We start from the raw sequence: 18718 nt of genomic DNA on the forward strand, positions 1-18718 counted from the left end.
TGTGAATGGCTTGGTTTCGGTTTTAACCTAATCAAGATCTTCTCCGCATTGAGCTTCTATATTTCTCTAATATTTTGAATGAATAACACAGCAGCGGCGCATCTCGTGGGCTAGACTAACAAAACATTAAAATGCAACAACGTCACTTACATCACTCACCGCATCTCGGGCGCCCTGACGCACACCTAACATTCAAATGCAAATGTTTATTTTAAATTCGACTAATATTCATTCTTTATTCACAATCTCCTCATCACAGGCAGGTACAGCACTCATTTCAGCATGTGTTCGTGTTTGTGTGTGCTGTCTGCGTCAATCACAGCACGTGCCTATATCGTATGCTATATTGAACATTTTTTCTATCGATATCGAAGAAGGTGTACCGTCGATAAATATCGATACCGTTTTATCGCCCAGGCCTACGTCATTATTATAAGAATGGATTGGAGCACTGCCTATTATTGTTTTATGCAAAGGTGCTTTGTCAATGGTAGCGCTCGCTAACTTGCTCAAGGACTCCTCTCTGTGCCAATCACAGCAGGCTTGACCAGCTGACCAATCAGAGCAGAGTAGGCTTATGGAAGGGAGGGGTTTGCTCCGAACTTGCTTGGAACGAATCGTTTAGAAATCATTGGCAAATGACTCGGTATTATTAAATATTCTGAGAAAATTACAATGTTTTCTGACCTTAGATGCATTTAAACCTGCTGTAGGGGACTCCAACACAATATTAGGACACTTTAAAATACCATATGACCTGCTCTTTAAGTAATTTAGTTAGGCAATCAAATAGCAACAAGGTTGCCTATAGAGATGACATGTATAGATTGGTTGAATGGTGCACAGACAACAATTTAAGACAAAGGAGCTAGTCATAGACTTCAGGCGACATCGAGAGGAACTTCAGCCCTTGGAAATAAAGTGAGAGGAGGTGGAGAGAGTGTACAGTTTTAAGTTCTTGGGCATCCATGTTAGTGACCTTAAGTGGACTGTTAACACTGCTGCTCTGGTCAAAAAGGCCCAACAGAGACTTTACTTTCTCCGAACTTTGAGAAAGGCCCATCTCTCTGCCAGACTGTTGAAGTCGTTCTATCACTGTACGGCAGAAAGTATACTAATATACTGCATTACAGTCTGGTATGGAAATTGTTCAATGGCTGAAAGAGCTGCACTGCAAAGGGTTATTAAAATCTCACAAAAGATTATCAGACTTTCACTAGCCCCACCCTTGAGGACATCTACAGGCTTCGCTGTCAGAGCAGAGCCTGTACTATTATCAAGGATGAGTTATAAAAAAAATTCACCCCCCTCACAGTTGTCATGAAGGGCAAAATTAGCTATATAGACCAAAATCATTTTTTGAACCAGGCTGTAAATATGTTTTTTTCTGCTGTAAAGTTGGGCATTTTAACATGGGGAGTCTATGGATTTATGGGGAGTCTATGAATTACCATTGTGTATGAAATGTGCTATATAAATAAACTTGCCTTGCCTATGGGATTGACTCCCTTTTGCAGCCAGCCTCTAGCGGCCAGTTGACGAATTACAGTTTAAGTCACTTCCTTCTTGGCTTCAGGAGAGAGAGCAGGAGGTTGCTGCTTGGACAGCACTCACCCTTTTCACAATCTGTTTGCACTACTGCCATCTGGAAGACGCTACAGAGCTTAAAAGACTCACACCTCCAGATTCTGAAACAGCTTTTACCCAACAGCCATAGGCAAACTGAATTCTTTCCTCCATGTTTTTCTTTCTTCATAACTACCCCTAGAATTTTGAAAGGATGGACTGTGCCATACTACTGCAATGAAATGTACAAGTAACTTTAATATTGGTTTTTAGGTTTCTTTTAGGACTAATTCATCTCATTTTTTATGTTTATTTATTTATTTATATGCATGGTTTTTATGAGGGTGAATGTAGATGGATATAGTTGCATTTCCATGAGAGATACGAAATTTCGTTGCATGCTACTTGCAACAATAAAGATATTCAATTCAATTCAAAATAGCAGACAAAAGTGTTGAGAATAAATTCAAATATCCGAGCGACACTTTGTCTGTATATCAATTTTTGTTCATTAATAAATGAAGCCTATAGACCTTAAGCAGCAAGCATGAAGCAGCACTATTCCATGGTTAACTGTAGGAATTTGGGTTTGTTTGTTGTGCTCACAAATTCAAGTGGTTCAAGTGGACTCAAAAATCCACCAAGTGTCTGACTTCATGACATGCCATAGTTTTGTTTTTGTTTTTTTGCAAGAAACACATGCACATTGACATGTTATAATGTGCAGTGTTGTACATAATTAGCAGAACAATGTAACATAATTTTATGTAGGCTATGTATATATGTTACATTACGTCATACTGCCTTACAGTTGCTAGTACAGTAAAACACTAAAGGCTGTGTATTATCTACCTGATAAAATATTTTAGAGCTTGGCATTATCAGAAAAAAATATTCATTATAAAAATGTCAATTTTTGAATGTAAGTTGAAATAATTAGATGTTTTAGCTTATTTTAATTCTTCTTCTTCTTCTTCTTCTCTTTTTCCTAACAATCATTTTAAGTCATTTTGAGGCCTCTTGGTTGACAACTGCTGCTCTTAGATGATGTTGCAGGAAATTAATTCCCAAGAAAATACAACATCAAGTAACAAATCCTTAGAATATAGAGAGCTTTCAGTATAAACCAGTTTTGAGAGAAAAACAAATAGTGCTGTGGACATTTTTGGATATTATTTGTATGCATTGACATATATGTGTTATTTGTTTGTTTGTGTTATTTGGCAACTTGACTGAATTATGAGTATTTGTGACCCTGGACCACAAAACCAATCTTAAGTCGCACGGGTATATTTGTAGCAATAGCCAAAAATACATTGTATGGGTCAAAATTATAGATTTTTCTTTTATGCCAAAAATCATTAGGATATTAAGTAAAGATCATGTTCCATTAAGATATTTCCTACTGTAAATATATCAAAACTTAATTTTTGTTTAGTAATATGCATTGCTAAAGACTTCATTTGGACAACTTTAAAGGCGATTTTCTCAATATTCCAGATATTCAAATAGTTGTATCTCAGCCAAATATCTTATCCTAACAAACTATACTTCAATGGAAAGCTTATTTATTCAGCTTTCAGATGATGTAGAAATCTCAATTTTGAAGAATTGACACTTAAGACTGGTTTTGTGGTCCAGGGTCACATTTGTGCTTTCTAAATATGAACATGGTTAAACATGCTTGATGATGATTTCTGCATAGTTTTGTAGAAGTCATTACACAGATTACAATATGAGAAAACAATTAATAGTTTTCTTTATAGTTTTCTTTACTTTTTTAATGTTGACCAGTAAAACTCTTAATCCACTTTTTAGAAATGTCTACGTTTGCCCCAATATTTTTGAACGACAAGGGCCTTAAAGTGTTCCCAGACTTTTTAAATTGTAATTTTTTAAATTACAATTTAAAAATTTAAATTGAAAATAAATTGTTCATACAGCCCCTTAATAGTCATTTTAAGTGTTGATGTTTATCATCCAAATACAGATCACTAAAAAGTCTACAGCTTACAATAAATTATTACCAGCACTGAAAGATTTCACACGGAAATGCCATTTGAAAACAATGAACAAAGATGACGTGTGAATGTTATGTGTTAAATCAATAGGGCTAAAACCAGTTTTGCATAGTTTACCGCAGCATCCAGTAAAATGTGTCGAGAACACATTCATTGCATTTAAAGAGACACTAACCTAATAAATAAATTGCTTATGTTTTTCAGGAAGGAAAGGAGAAAACCAAAATCTCACTAAAGTAACTTGTAACATGTAAGAATAGCATGGCACAGCTCTATTACATATTCAAAACAGCTGTCCTAGCAATTGCATCTGGCAGTTGATAAAATAGCAGTATTTTATTAAATTTGAATATACCAAAAAAGAATCTTCATACTTGGTCTAATTTAACAGTGTGACAATTCTGAGATATTTACAAATAACACATAGTATTGTGATCATTTATCAGCTGCATGCCCTTACCTATTATTAGTCCTTTGTTCAGTTCTTTAGGTTACCATAAATGTAATAAAATCCACATCATATTGCGAAAAATAAACGATATAGATAAGCCTAATTTTTCTTCCTTTTTGAGTGATGACTAAACTAGTCAGATCTTTTCTTCCAGTTAAAGCTCAATCAGTTGATGCTTAGTCTGCATTGCAATTTTCTTCACTGCTGTCACAGGTGGAGCAGCACAGAGACATCCTTGAAATGTAAAGCATGTTCCTGAATTCGCACATCATTACCTGAATTTCAGCATTGCATATCTGTTTGACGCTTTCTCTGTAATTGCCTTAGGGAAGCTTAGCTGATCTCACTTTACTTTTTCTAAGATAATATGCTTTTAAGAATAAATTTAATATAGTCTCTAACAAAAAAATAATACTTTCAGATGTTTTCATTTCAGTCTTTTTTTTTTATCATGGAGAAGCTTAAATCAGACCTCTACTGGGCAGGACAGCAACAAAGCAGCTGACGTTTTTAAACGTAAATAATAGGATGATTGATGCTGCATGTTACTTTCACAGATTGTCTGTTCAGTGTTATAAATGACATTTAGAGAAAACAATTCTTTGAGTAACATAATAAATTTAATATAGTCTCTAACAAAAAAAATAATACTTTCAGATGTTTTCATTTCAGTCTTTTTTTTTTTATCATGGAGAAGCTTAAATCAGACCTCTACTGGGCAGGACAGCAACAAAGCAGCTGACGTTTTTAAACGTAAATAATAGGATGATTGATGCTGCATGTTACTTTCACAGATTGTCTGTTCAGTGTTATAAATGACATTTAGAGAAAACAATTCTTTGAGTAACATTGCACAAGAAGGTTGCATTTGTTAACATTTGTCAACTACATTGTTAACATGAACAAACAATGGACAGCATTTATTATCGTATGTCAATTTCAACATTTACTAATACATTTTATACAGTCTTAATATCTGTTGATATTGCCTAATCCTCTTTGAATTTACATGAATGATCAATGAACAATTTTATTTTTATTAACTAACAAATATTAATAAATGCTGTAAGAAATATATTGCTCATTTTAGTTCATATTACATAAAGCATTAACTAATGACTGAGATCTTATTGTAAAGTGCACAAAATGTTAAATTTCTTTTATATAGAATACAGGAACGTAGGTTGTATTCCTAAATTGTGGTGTTCATTTTCAAATGAAACATCCTGAGACCAGACAGAATAGCTTTAAAAGTATCTAAAATATCAAATGTTTGTATTATAAACAGCATGAAGATAAACAATTCTATTGTGGTAGCAACAACTGATAAAGATAACATGAAACATGATACAATAGTAATATTGAAATACAGTAAGCAGTTTCATATACAAGACATGATGCCAGTCAGGAAGGGAACCTTCCTGGCTTCATGGGGAAAAAGCAGGTAGCACCGTGTGTGTGTATTATTAACCCAGCAGATATCAATACAATATCAATTATTATATCAATATGACTTGCGCATTTCAGAATATGGTTTTACTGTCTGTGTTAATGGTTTTGAAAGCATTAACCTTTATTTGGAGACTATTAGGAATTAAATTGTATTGTTATTTGGGTAGCACTTTATTTTACAGTCCTGTTCCACATCTACATACTATGCACTTGTTATAGTAATTACAATACTAACCCTGAATCTACCCCTAAACCTAACCCAAGTAATTACCCTATATTATCCTGTACTTTCTTAGGTAAGAACACTGTAAGTACAGGTAAGTGCAAATAAAATGCAACCATTATTTGTATTAAATCAACAAAAAATATCTATATTAATATCGAAATTGTTACGATTTCAGATAAATGTGTAAAATCATGCGTAAACTATAGTATAACCTATCATGTGCTGTATTGGTCAATGACCAACACACCAGCTCTTGTGAAAATCATAACGTGTATGAATGTGCTGTCTAAATATTATTATATCCATCTGAAACGAATGACAGCATCCTCATTGCTGAGCATTTAACCCTGTCAGCTGCAAAACATGCAAAACCTGTTTTTGTGGTGCGTGTGAAGAAAATTGTCTTGATTTTGTTTTCGATTCAGACAGAATTAGTACTAATATTGTCAGTGTCTGAATTGCTAACAGTCTACATAATCATTCAAATTATCTACATATCATATACCAACACCACAACCCATTTATTTTTCAGATAGAAAAGTTGCACATTGTGAGTTTTGCCTTGAAGTGCAAATAATTACATATTAAAGGGGTCATATGAGAGACACTTTTTTTTATGGAAGGGTGCTTTTTATTTCAGGTCTTTTGAGACGAAGCACTGTAACACCCGCTGAGTGCAACGATAGAGCTTGAAAGATCAAAGACAATTTTTAATATAACTCCGACTGGATTCGTCTGAAAGAAGAAAGTCATATACACCTAGGATGCATCGGGGGTGAGTAAAACACAGCCTAATTTTCATTTTTGGATGAATCAATAACATTTGACATAGAATTCTTGTTGTGGAAAGAGCATCCTTCTAATGTGGAAAGACAAGTCTTGTTAAAGGAGTATAATATATTGCCTGGCAAAAGATTTTGTGGGATAGATAGATAGATAGATAGATAGATAGATAGATAGATAGAAAATCACTGCCTGGATTTAAACAAGCAAAATAATTATTGCAGTGGCATATTCTGGCATGTTGCATGTTTGGCAACAATTCTTTTAACCTTAAATGATGCAGTCAGTGTGTAGATTTTAATTTCTCAAAAAAACATACTGGAAGACGTGTCCATGTACATATTCCAGGATGACAAAGCCAAGATTCATCAGGCTCAATTTGTGAAAGATTGGTCACCACAGAGTCCAGACTTTAACCCACTGAAAGTCTTTGGGATGTGCTGGAGTTGACTTTACACTGCCTGTCCAAAAAAAAAAAAAAAAGCTGCATACTATAATATTTTGTTGGACCACCTTTACCCTTGATTATATTTTGAATTCGTTTTTCAGCAACATCACAGAATTAATTTTCATCAAGAGTTGCATTAATCTTTTTGGCAGAGATCTTGTATCGACAATGGGAGAGCCTGGAGAATCTTGATATTGTCATCCTGGAATATGTACATGGGTACGTCTTCCACCAAAAATCTACATACTGCATCCGAATTGTTGCAAAACTTAGAACATGCTAGAAACGTGCTAATCATTGCAATTATGATCCAATCCTAAACTCTTCAGTATTTGCTTATTTAAATCTAAATGGCAACTTTTTGGCCAGGCAGTGTAAAATATATAATTTATAGGTCCATTTAAATTAAAGACTGATAACGTGAAAATAGTCTGCTGAACTTCAATATATGGATCAACAATTTCAACTTTTTTGCTTAAGCTTCCCTGAGGTAGCAACAGGCAAGCTGGTTTATTTACATAGTTTAAATGCATAGACTTATTTGGCCTTTGAGGGCCTTTGTTAAGACTTTTTTTCCGACACTCCTAGTCAATGTAATCTTCTAAATAAAACAACGCGAACACAGAAATTGCATGGTAAGTGGCATACAAACCATGAAAAGGAGCAGTTCCAGACTTGTTTCACAGTGGCAATATAAATGTAGTACAGTTGGAAGACATTTTCCTTTTTACATCACCACATAAAATCTAGTCATTACAAATATTTTTTAATGTGATATTTTTTTTGTTTTTTTTTGTTTACTAAAGACATAATTACCAATAGGACCTAAATAGTTACTTTTTCACAGTTTCTTCACAAAGACAAGAAGCATGTTTATTCAGGCACAGTTGAAACAGTGCCGTAGTACAGTTGAAGCACTAGTTGCCCTAGCACATCTAATGCTTTTAAAGTAGATTAACTCATTTGTAATGTTGAAATGATTCAGAAGAAACCATTCTCCAAAAATAATTTGAATTCAGCTCTTCATTTTATTTCTGTTCTTCATTATGTACAACAATTTGCTATTTAATTTTGCTATGGCAGAATATAAGAGTTAAAGGTGCTGTATGTAGGATTGACACCAAGTGGTTGAACTAGGTATTGCAGTCCAAATTCAAAATATTGGAGAGGGTTTTTTTCACCCGGCCCCTCCTCCTCAGACTTGACGCACACGCAGGTTGCCAGATTGATGACACAACAGGAACGAACGCAATTGACGATGAATGTAACGAAATACGCTGTGTTTTCCGCCAACTGGCAACCCGGGGTCCCGAAATGCAATTGGGTAAACTGGCAGTGGGCGGGTTTCACAAACCAAAACAGAGACCGACATTCCGGCCCCGGAACGCACATTTTCAAAGGAGAATAACTGACTGTAGTATTGTTTTTCAGATAAACAAGTATGTTAACTTAGCATGTTTCTTAAATATCTGCAAACATATTATGGTATTTTTATGCTTTAGTAGAGTCAAAAACTTACAAACAGCACCTTTAAGAACAGTTCATCAGTAAATCGCTGAACTATTAAAGAATAAGCACTCAAATTAGGAATAGTTTATTGAAAGAAAAAAATGGCATCCATGGAATAGTGGCAAGGCAAAAACCACTGCTAACCCAGAAGAACATGAAGGCTCATCAATTTTGCCAAAACACAACTTGGTGATCCTCAAACAATTTGTCAGAATGTTTAATGGACTGATGAGTCGAAAGTGGAACTGTTTAGAAGACAGAAAAAAGCAAAATTAAAGTTTTGCAGTGGGCCAGTTAAAGTCCTGACTTAAACCCAATTGAGTTGCTGTGGCAGGAAACCCCAACCCAACCTGACCAGTGGCTTTACCATCTAACGGCGATAGAGAGTGGTTTGTCAGCAACTCTCCCAAGCAATGACTGGGAAACTTGATCCTTTGCAGTTTGCTTACAGAGTTGGGCATGGAGTTGAAGATGCCACCCTCACTCTGATGGATAAGTTTGGAAAATACTTGGATGCGGCAGATATTCTACGTCAGGATTTTATTTATGGATTTTTCTTCTGTTCTTTTAAAATTGTATCCTGGTTTAACTCTCTTTCTGTTAAAAGCAAAAATCAGACTTTTAAGGATTATAAATGTGGCGAGTAAAATAATTGGTGAGAGACAAGTACCTCTCACTGATCTCTATACTGTGGCATCAAAAAGGAAAGCCTCTGTTATTGTGGGAGACTCTTCTCATGCCCTGCATACTTCCATCTGGCAGATGGTATAAAGTGTCTTTGGTGTAAAAGGCCAAGTATAAGACCACCTTTATCCCAACTGCCAATGGTATTTTAAATAGGATCTTAAGATGAATTTTGATGTATTATTACAGTTGTGTTTTTAAAGTGATGTATAATGTTAATTGTTGTTGTGATTATTATTCGTACTGTTTGTTTGTTGAGCCTTTGTCTAAAGGTTTTCTACCCCACTAGACAATAAAGCTTTTGAATTGAATTGAAAACAGGCAGTTCATGCTCAAAAAACCCTCCAGTGTGGCTGAAATAAAATAGTTTTGCAAAGAAGAGTGGAACAAAATTCCACCTAGCGCTGTGAAACATTTATCTTCAGTTATCAGAAGCGTTTGGTTGCAGTTATTGCTGCTAAGGTGGCACCTGATTTGAAGTTTAAGGGGCAATTAGTTTTTCTCATGGGCGATCATCTGGATTTTTGCTGTAATAATAATAATAATAATAATAATAATAAATGTATGTGTTTACTCGGGTTGCCTTTATTTTAAGTTGCATTTCGTCTGAAGATCCAAAACTATAATGAAATATACACAACAACAGAAGCAATCAAATATATTTTCAGCACTGCTTCTGCAAATATATTATTTGCAGACTTGGATTGGATATTAATTGTGTAATATACCAAAGATTCATAAACTGAAAGTATTCTATAAGCATGTAATTTTCAGGCGTGTGTGAATATAAAAGCAGCTCTTCCTGGTCAAAATATCTTTAGTGCCACCAATGTGGAGTGTGGTTTTTCTGCATTAGGGAACACCTAATGACCCTATGACAGATTATTTCAGATTATAAAACCTGAACATCTATGGCATGGGTCTCCTTTGTTCTTGAGAGAAATGTCCACCTTTGAATAAGTAAATGTGAAAAATTTATTTTCATTATGTTTTTTAATGCCACCAAGCTATCACATCTAGAAGTAAAAGAGAGTCTTGAAAGTTCTAGCCTGACAGAGTAGGACTTCCAAAAAAATGAAAGTAATTTCATGATGACATTTAAAGACGCCGAAATGTTACAAAAATATTTGGCTTGGTACTTTTCTTGTCTGAAACTTATAAAACTGTAATGTGACAGTAAATTCTGTCATAGTGACAGTGGCTGAAGGGTGCAGTGCTCTTGAAGGTCAGCAATTTTAGAAAAATGTAATGAATAAGAGGTGATTTTAAAAACTTGCTCTGTACTCAAGTGGGAGGAAAGAGCGGATAAATGCTTAAAAGTCTTACAGACAAATATATAATAAATGACACTGACAGATCAAGTGTAACTGAAACTGGTCTGATTGGTTTGTCTATGGGGTCATTCCATGTCAAATCAACCAAATTTAAAACATTTCCCTAAAAACAACACAAGATTTTGTTTTCTGAAGAAAAACAAATATAAATAGAGATGAAACCTCAACATATTAAATGGCATGCATGCATGTTTACTGAGTATGCTGAGTAGGGTTCAATTCCATAAATATGAGGATCTCAACAATGCGGCTCAAATTGTTATATTTTACCCATTTCGACCCACGCAGTCGAAAACCAAATGTGTGTCACCTTGCATACAGCTGAGACTTATGGAATATCTGAAGAACAAATAATATTGAAAGTAGAAATTCATCTTGTCATCTTGTGCAAAAAAAATGCACAGAACATTCCTGTCTGAGTGCCATGAACACACTGAAATGGTCAAACTGAATCACATTAACTTGCTCACAGTAGTGCAATTATAAGATTCTATATTTGAATCTGTTTCAGGGATATTTGGAAGAAGGGATTTTGTTCAGTTTAACTGCTTTTAACCATCAATACTGTGTATTTATAATCTGACGTGCCACGCTGTACATTCCTAAACCCAGGGTTAACATTCTTATTTTCATATTTGGTGTGTCAACACCAGTCATGATTGGATAAACACAAAACCACATTTGGTTTTTAACCATTGAAAATGGGTAAAATGAAACAATTTGGACATGGAGCCTTGAGATCTCCATATCCCTGGGGTTGAAATATAGGGCTTTAAAAATTAAGATTCCAAAATAAAAGTTTGTTAGGAACTAGAATATAAAAGGATATTAAGATATGTGAGTTACAGGCACAAAAACTGTGAAATAAGAATATTTTTAGCACTCACACAGGTATGTTCTATGCAATTATTTCAATAGAGAGAAAAAGAAGATACATTTCTAGTTCAAACTAATTCTTCTTTAAACACGATATACATCAGATGTGTGCATGCATAGTTTGGCACTTAGACAGGTATGTTCCATGCAGTTGTTTTGATAGAGGGAAATAACATAAATAAACAGGTTCTTCAGGTATTCCTCTATAAAAGAAAAAGTATCAGCTGTATACAAAGTGACATATGGTTTTTAACCACTGAAAATGTGTACAATTTAACCGTTTATTCATGGAGCCATGTAATCCCTGTATCTCTGGACATGAACCATACAGTCCTTAAAAAATTAAGATACCAAAAAAAAGCTTTTAATAGAATTTATGAAGTAATTTGTTAGTTATAGACATGCAGGCACCGTTGACCCTTTCACATTACTTTTCATGTTTCTCAGAAGCGGAAGTTTTCACAGTTGGGTCTATAGAGACCAAAATAAATCATTAACATATTATTTTTAAAACTTTTATTAAAAGTTTTTTTTTTTCTAACAAATATATTATCCAGCTGTAATAACTTTTTGTTTAAACTTTTTATCCAAATCTGACCAATCAATAATGGGAGGCATGGACTTTTTCATACTGTTTTTGTGTATACTGTATATACGTGAGGTGTGTGTGTAGGCTACTTAATATTTTGTGGAAATTTGTACTAGCTGTATATAAAGACAATAGAATAGAAGTCTATGAAATGTTCCTATTTAGATTTAGCTAAGTGTTTACCTATTTAGCTAAGTGTGTGTGTGTTCTGTGGTAGACGAACAAGGATAGTTGATGCATGTTGATGATGCTGATAATTATGTGTCCATGATTGACAGAGATAATAATGAAGAATCGATGTTTATTTGATGATTTGGAGGAGGTGATGGTAATGAAAATGATGTTGTAAAAGTTCTCACTCAGTGTTTGTTGATTCAGCAGATGTGATCATTTTAAATTCGTTTCATATTGGGTCTGATTACGTTAAAAAAATCACACTTTGATCTTATCTTCCAGTCCCTTTCATGCCACGTGACTTTGAACACTTGCTTCTGATAACATCTGGGAAAGCAACAGCTCGATATTTCCTTACCAGCCATGTTTATCAGCTACCTCTTACGTTCCATTCATGTGTCCGTCATGCAAGTGAGCATGATGTTCAAGCACAGGGGCAGGGCCGTGCACAGGGGGGTAGCCCATTGGCTAGAGCCACTGCCCCTTTACCCTCATCGGCTGAGTTGCCCCTCTCACCAATCCCCCGATCACCCCAGCTCAATGCGGTCTGTTCCCGCGCCGCTAAAAATCCGCAGATTCCGCTCCGTGTTTTCCCGCTGCTCCGCAGCATCACTCACAAACTGTGTGCTGACTGCTGAGCTCTCTGGAGTGTAGAGTGGAGACCACAGTTCCCGAAGGTCGTTGCATTAACAGGTAGATGCATTACAATCCACATTAAAGTCAGTGGATGATTCGCTGAATTAGTAATTTGGTAGTTTGCTTTTGTATTTCTGTCGGTAATGATTTGCTCTCGGTCTTCTAAAAGTGATAACAACAAAATATCCACGTTCTTAGAATTAGAATGTCTAATCAAATTATTGTACCCGATCAGATCTAATATAAATAACACAAAATTGGCTGTTGGCACACTTTGTAGACAAAAAAAAATAAATGCCTTAAAGGGGTCATATGATGTGATTTCAATTTGTCCCTTCTCTTTGGAGTGTTACAAGCTCTTGGTGCATAAAGAAGATCTGTAAAGTTGCAAAGACTAAAGTCTCAAATCCAAAGAGATATTCTTTGTAAAAGTATGTTTCTATAAAGTGGGGCAGTTCCAACTTTGCAAGGACAGTCTGGCGCTTCTGACTCACAGCCTGTAAGTAAGATTTTTATATTTAAAGAATTTGCCACTGACGATTCAAACACGAGCTTGAGCAGTGTAGAGTAGCACTTGTTGTTTGTCATTTCTCAGATCACAAATGCAGACATGGTTTTATGTTTACGCGGCGGGGCATAGAGGAGAAACAATAATGTACAGTATGTGGAAAATAATGCGTTTTTTGAACCTTAAACCGCATAAACACATTGCATTACACCAAATACACCAAATAATGTTCTTTTTAGCAACATCATATGACCCCTTTAACAAAAAAGAAGACCGAGACAGAGAGAAAGAGCGAAGGGAGGCTGCTAAAGGCAGTTCAACATTGCAAATAGGGCTGGGACAATAAATCGGTGCATCGCAATTCGTGGATCGATTCTGATATTATCTGAATGCATCGCGATTCCCTCTGGAATCTATTCTGAGCTTAGTTTTTAACAGCAGGTGACACTCTAGGCTAGATTTTAACCGCACACTCAAATGCTCACAAAGAAGAGCCCTTGTGCGTTCGGTAAGTGTAAGTGGTTAAATGTACTTGCACCTTGGTGGTACTGTCCTCAAACTGTTTACGTTCCCCCTGGGTATGATAATAATGTCAGTTATGTTTGGGTAGGCCGATGCATCACAATGCATATCCCAAAATTATTTGTGAATGAAGCATTCAACAAGTGTTTTATACTGTACAGCCTACTTTTTTTTATTTACAAATCACATCATATTTGAGAAATGTATCACAGAAGTTGGAAGGATTGATTATGGTTGCAAAGCATTTAAGCAAGAGGATGACATGATTATATATAATCATGTATTTACAGTGTATTTTATGCACATGATTATACATACATTCCACCTTCAGGCATTAGGTTCAGGAAGTACTTGCAAAATAAATAAATAAAGTAGGTTGAATGTTCTTGAAAGACATTCTAAATTTATTGACATAATTCATTTAATGGCGACTAGCTGAGCCAAACAATTTTTGTTTAGTTTGTGGCATCTGAGAAGCTCAATATGTAGTAGTGAACATTAGTGAATTAATGAATATTTCCTTGTGACATATCTGTTGTCCTTGGCCAAATGCATTGGTATTGCTTTTCTTAAAAAAAAACGCTTTTTGATTGAATTCTACTGTAATAAAACACATAACCTTTAAAATTCTGTTAAAAACTAAAGTTGAATTTGTGATTTGATTAGCAGACCTGTGATACGTAGACTCTAGAATAGTGGCTCTATTTTAATTTTAGTGCGGGAACAATTCAGTTGTGATCCTCCATGGATGGTTGTGAGATGGGTTGTTCACATTCTGAGGCACATTCACATGTGCATTCATTCATTTTGGTTTATTTTCATCATTTACACAAGCAAACCGATTGAACCACATCTTCTCTGTGTCATTATTTTGTGTGTTTTTCTTCACCAACACAACGCACTCCATCGAGTAACATTGGTGTCCCGTGGTGGCGATCTGTAAAAAAAAAAAAAAAAGGTTTAATCATGACAACTCTCGGAAGATTTTAGCATGGTGATGGATATGACAATATTAATGTATTTGGTCTTGGCGGAATAGATCTGCTATGCTGCTGCTGCTGTTGGTTATTGCTGTAGTTGTAGATTATTGCTGCTGCTGCAAGCAAGTACAGGAACTTGCTACTGCCAATGCATACGACGATACGGTGCCATGAGTATTTAAGACATACTGCTGCTGCACAAATAGCATATAAACTAACCTGTAGCAGATCTATACAGGTGGAGCTGGGGAAGGTGGAGGGTTTACGTTAACAACCATCAGCCTGCGCCATCTAGAGTTTCATGACTAAAATGTATATATTTATTTTAGTGGAGGGGATTTTCTATTTATTTCAATTTGTTCTCACTTAATGTTACTTAACAGTTCTAACAATCAAATTGAGCACATGTTTTTATATCCTTACTACAAAATAAAGGGGAGTACTTTTTAAACTTCATAAACCATGCTTTTTTGTCAACTTGTCAATATGACGGTTGATTTAAAATTGACAATATTAGTAGTTTTTTTTGCTTCAGAAGCCATTAATTCATCAACTGGGGTCGCATGGATAACAGCCTGTGTTCGTTTTGCATAGTTTTTAAAGCACAACTCTATCTATGCACTTGCATTATATGGACTCACAGAGATGGATTATTCTTCTAAAATTCTCAGTTTGTGTTCATCTGAAAAAAATACAACTGGAACAGCATGAGGGTGGATAAATGAAAAGAGAATTTTCGTTTTTGGATTTCATTTTAAAAAGTACTTTCTCCCATCCAAGCTTAATATTTCTGTAAAACTGCTTTGAAACAATTGTAAATGAACTAAATACGCAGAGGCAACTATACTGGTCCAGAAGCGACACACTTCACCTCATGAACGCTCTGTTATGAATGACTAGAGATCGGTCACCAGTTGGTGTGTGTCTCTCTCACCCATGACTCTGGCCTGTAATCGAACTCGGACGCTGCTGTCCCTTCTGCTCCTGTTGACCAGGGTGAGTTCCTCTTGCACCACTCCCTCCTGCTGAGCGCTGTACTCACACACCAACCTCACTCCCCCTTAAAAGAGCACAGGAAGATGAATGGGAATGTGTGGAATGAATACAGATACAGAGGAGTACAAAGATAACACAAAAAAAAGATGGGTAAAAGAAAGCGCCTCAGTGACCAGGATAAGATTGGAAGACTGAAATCATCATAGAGAAACAATCACCTAACTGCAAAGTGCTTGCAGCTTCTTTTAGAATATAAATTGTATGCTCAGATACGGCAAACCTGCTAAGATTTCCCTAGAGATTCAACTGTGGGAAAAATGACACTACTATAAACGCGCTAAGTGAGTTTCAGCTAATGGAGAGATCGATGATGGACTGAAATAGGAGTGTGACTATTGATCGTAACATGATGTCTTGCATTTGGCTTGATGTTTTATTACCAGTCAGGTGTACAAGCGATCTTAGAGCTACATTAACGGTTCTGACAGCGCTTACGTTTTTACAACCTTGTTTAAATCGTTTTTTAATTGTAACTGCTTAGTTTAAGCTATATCTGTATCTAGTTTTCTGAAACTTCTCATCATTTATTGAGTCAGGGAAGCCTAATGGATATAAATCTGGACTATTTTCTTAAAGGTTTCTTGTTTAATCCCTAGCAAGATTAAGATGGTTTAAAGATCACAAGTACTGTTCATTAATCTTGTGCCCCTGAGTAGAGCACTTAACCCAGGTTGCTCCAGTGAGACTCTCCCTGTAATAAGTCTCCTGTATGTAGCTATACACTTAAAAAAAAGGTTCTTAAATGGTTCTTTGGAAGGGTGTATGGTTCCATGAAGAACCTTTCAGATCCAAAGAACCTTTCCGTTGTACAAAAGGTTCTTTGTAGTGCCAAATGGTTCTTTAGACTAGGGTTCTTCACCCTCAATCACATGTGACCTCATATTGTTGGAATAAGTTCCAGAATGATTTGATTGATTCTTAAGAAGGAAAAAAAGTGATACGAGGCACCCTATTATAATAAATAGCACAATGTCATTTGCACAGCCTATATCAGTGGTTTTCAATGCTGGTCCTGCGGGGACCCACAGCTCTGCGCATTTTATGGCTGCATCCGAAAAGTGAAAAATGCTGCCTTCGGCGGACATCACGGTTGCCATGGTTTAATGCTGTAGTCTAAAACAGCCACCGAATGAATCAGTAAATGAATCTTGGAGAACGTAATTGAACAAAATTACTAGCCCACTAGTCGCTGTTTACGGTTTTTCTGGTGGTTTATAATAGTTTAGTAATGAGGAAAATCACGGACATGACAGGTCTTAGCTTGCAGTTTGGAGTCGACTCTCAATTTCTGAAGCCATTAAATAGACGAAGTGATTCTTTGTGGAAAATGATTCTTCCCCTCCCCCTCCTTTCAGTCTTTTTCGTGCCGTATGGTTTTAGAAGAGTCTGATAAGAAGTAAAATGGTGTGTTTGAAATAATAAAACATTTTAATTAGTATAACATAACAGGATGGCTTTTCCAAACTTTATGAATAAATCACATCCTTTTTTTTTTTTCGGGCAAATGCAGCTTCGCGCCGTTTCTTCCTGCTCACTTCACTTCAGGTTACGCCCGCGCTGACAGGATGCGTTTTCTCCGAGAGTCTGACAGAAATCGACGGTGAGTGTGCATGCATAGAGCTATTTTAAATAGCCAGAACAAAATATCGAGGGTTATTTATTGTTTTTTTCTAACTGGTGAAAAATAATAATTTTAAATGGTCTTATCTGCCCAAATGAGGTTTCGAGCAGGTCTCGGCCTGCCGCTCATTCCTCCACACGCACAAACACACCAAACCTCTGACTGTCACTAAACATATAATCAGAAGCATCTGTGAAAATACTTTCTCAAGAGCTACACATAATCATTGCATAAGAAAGAAATTTATGAATAAATTGTCCTTTTTTTGCCAAATGCAGCTTCGCGCCGTTTCTTCCTGCTCCCTTCACTTCGTTACGTTACGCACGCGCTGATAGGATGCGTTTCCTCAGAGTGACCGAAATCGACGGTCCAAATGAGGTTTCGAGCAGGTCTCGGCCTGCCGCTCATTCCTCCACACGCACAAACACACCAAACCTCTGACTGTCACTAAACATATAATCAGAAGCATCTGTGAAAATACTTTCTCAAGAGCTACACATCATCATTGCATAAGAAAGAAACTTGTTTATGAATAAATTGTCATTTTTTTGCCAAATGCAGCTTCGCACCGTTTCTTCCTGCTCCCTTCACTTCGTTACGTTACGCACGCGCTGATAGGATGCGTTTCCTCTGAGAGTGACCGAAATCGACGGTAAGTGTGCATAAATAGAACTATTTTAAATAGCCAGAACAAAATATAAAGGGTTATTTATTGTTGTTTCTAACTGGTGAAAAATAATATCATTTTAAATATTTTAAATAGCCAGAACAAAATATCGAGGGTTATTTATTGTTGTTTTTTTCTAACTGGTGAAAAATAATAATTTTAAATGGTCTTATCTGCCCAAAATGAGGTTTAGAGAAGTTTCTTCGCTCCATTCACCGCAGTTCGAGGCATTGACAAGACTGTGTCCGGTATTTTTGAGTCTCCCCAAAAGGCTAACGGTAAGTGAATTCATGGAATCATTATAAATAGCATATGTACTGAAATAAAACATTGTTTATTCGTTCTCTGTTTGTGTGGCCGTGAGTGGTTAAATAGTAAAATCAACCTCAATCCAGTGAGGTAACGTTAGACTAGTCTGGTAGTTATCCGCCATTTTGTCCATCAAACTTAATGAAAACCACATTTATAACATCTCTGACTCCATGTTACGTGGGTCAAAAGCTCTATTCGGACAGCAACTCTTTCTTAATCACTGTTCGGACAGTAAGTTAATTGTTTCTTAAGCCCTAATTTACTCCGTTGGTAAGCGTTTCTCATGAGACGTCTGTAAAAATT

At 35.9% G+C, this 18718-nt stretch overlaps 2 protein-coding genes across 2 annotated transcripts in view; both read right to left on the bottom strand.

The window, feature by feature from the left end:
- The window catches only part of muc13a (mucin 13a, cell surface associated), a 28031-nt gene extending 23959 nt beyond the window's left edge, over positions 1 to 4072 (bottom strand). The window contains exon 1 of the mRNA XM_016470648.1: positions 4048 to 4072. The gene's annotated coding sequence lies outside the window, so the exon portion shown is untranslated. The remainder of the gene's footprint in view (positions 1 to 4047) is intronic.
- A 10126-nt stretch (positions 4073 to 14198) lies between these two features.
- The window catches only part of LOC107676123 (UPF0687 protein C20orf27 homolog), a 10892-nt gene continuing 6372 nt past the window's right edge, over positions 14199 to 18718 (bottom strand). The window contains exons 5-6 of the mRNA XM_016470647.1: positions 15694 to 15819; positions 14199 to 14716 (exon numbers count right to left, since the gene is read on the bottom strand). Coding sequence (XP_016326133.1) covers positions 14646 to 14716; positions 15694 to 15819 — 197 coding nt within the window. The 3' untranslated portion in view covers positions 14199 to 14645. The remainder of the gene's footprint in view (positions 14717 to 15693; positions 15820 to 18718) is intronic.

The sequence above is a fragment of the Sinocyclocheilus anshuiensis genome, unplaced genomic scaffold, assembly GCF_001515605.1.
Source record: "Sinocyclocheilus anshuiensis isolate Anshui unplaced genomic scaffold, SAMN03320099.WGS_v1.1 scaffold3437, whole genome shotgun sequence".
Lineage (NCBI taxonomy): Eukaryota > Metazoa > Chordata > Actinopteri > Cypriniformes > Cyprinidae > Sinocyclocheilus > Sinocyclocheilus anshuiensis.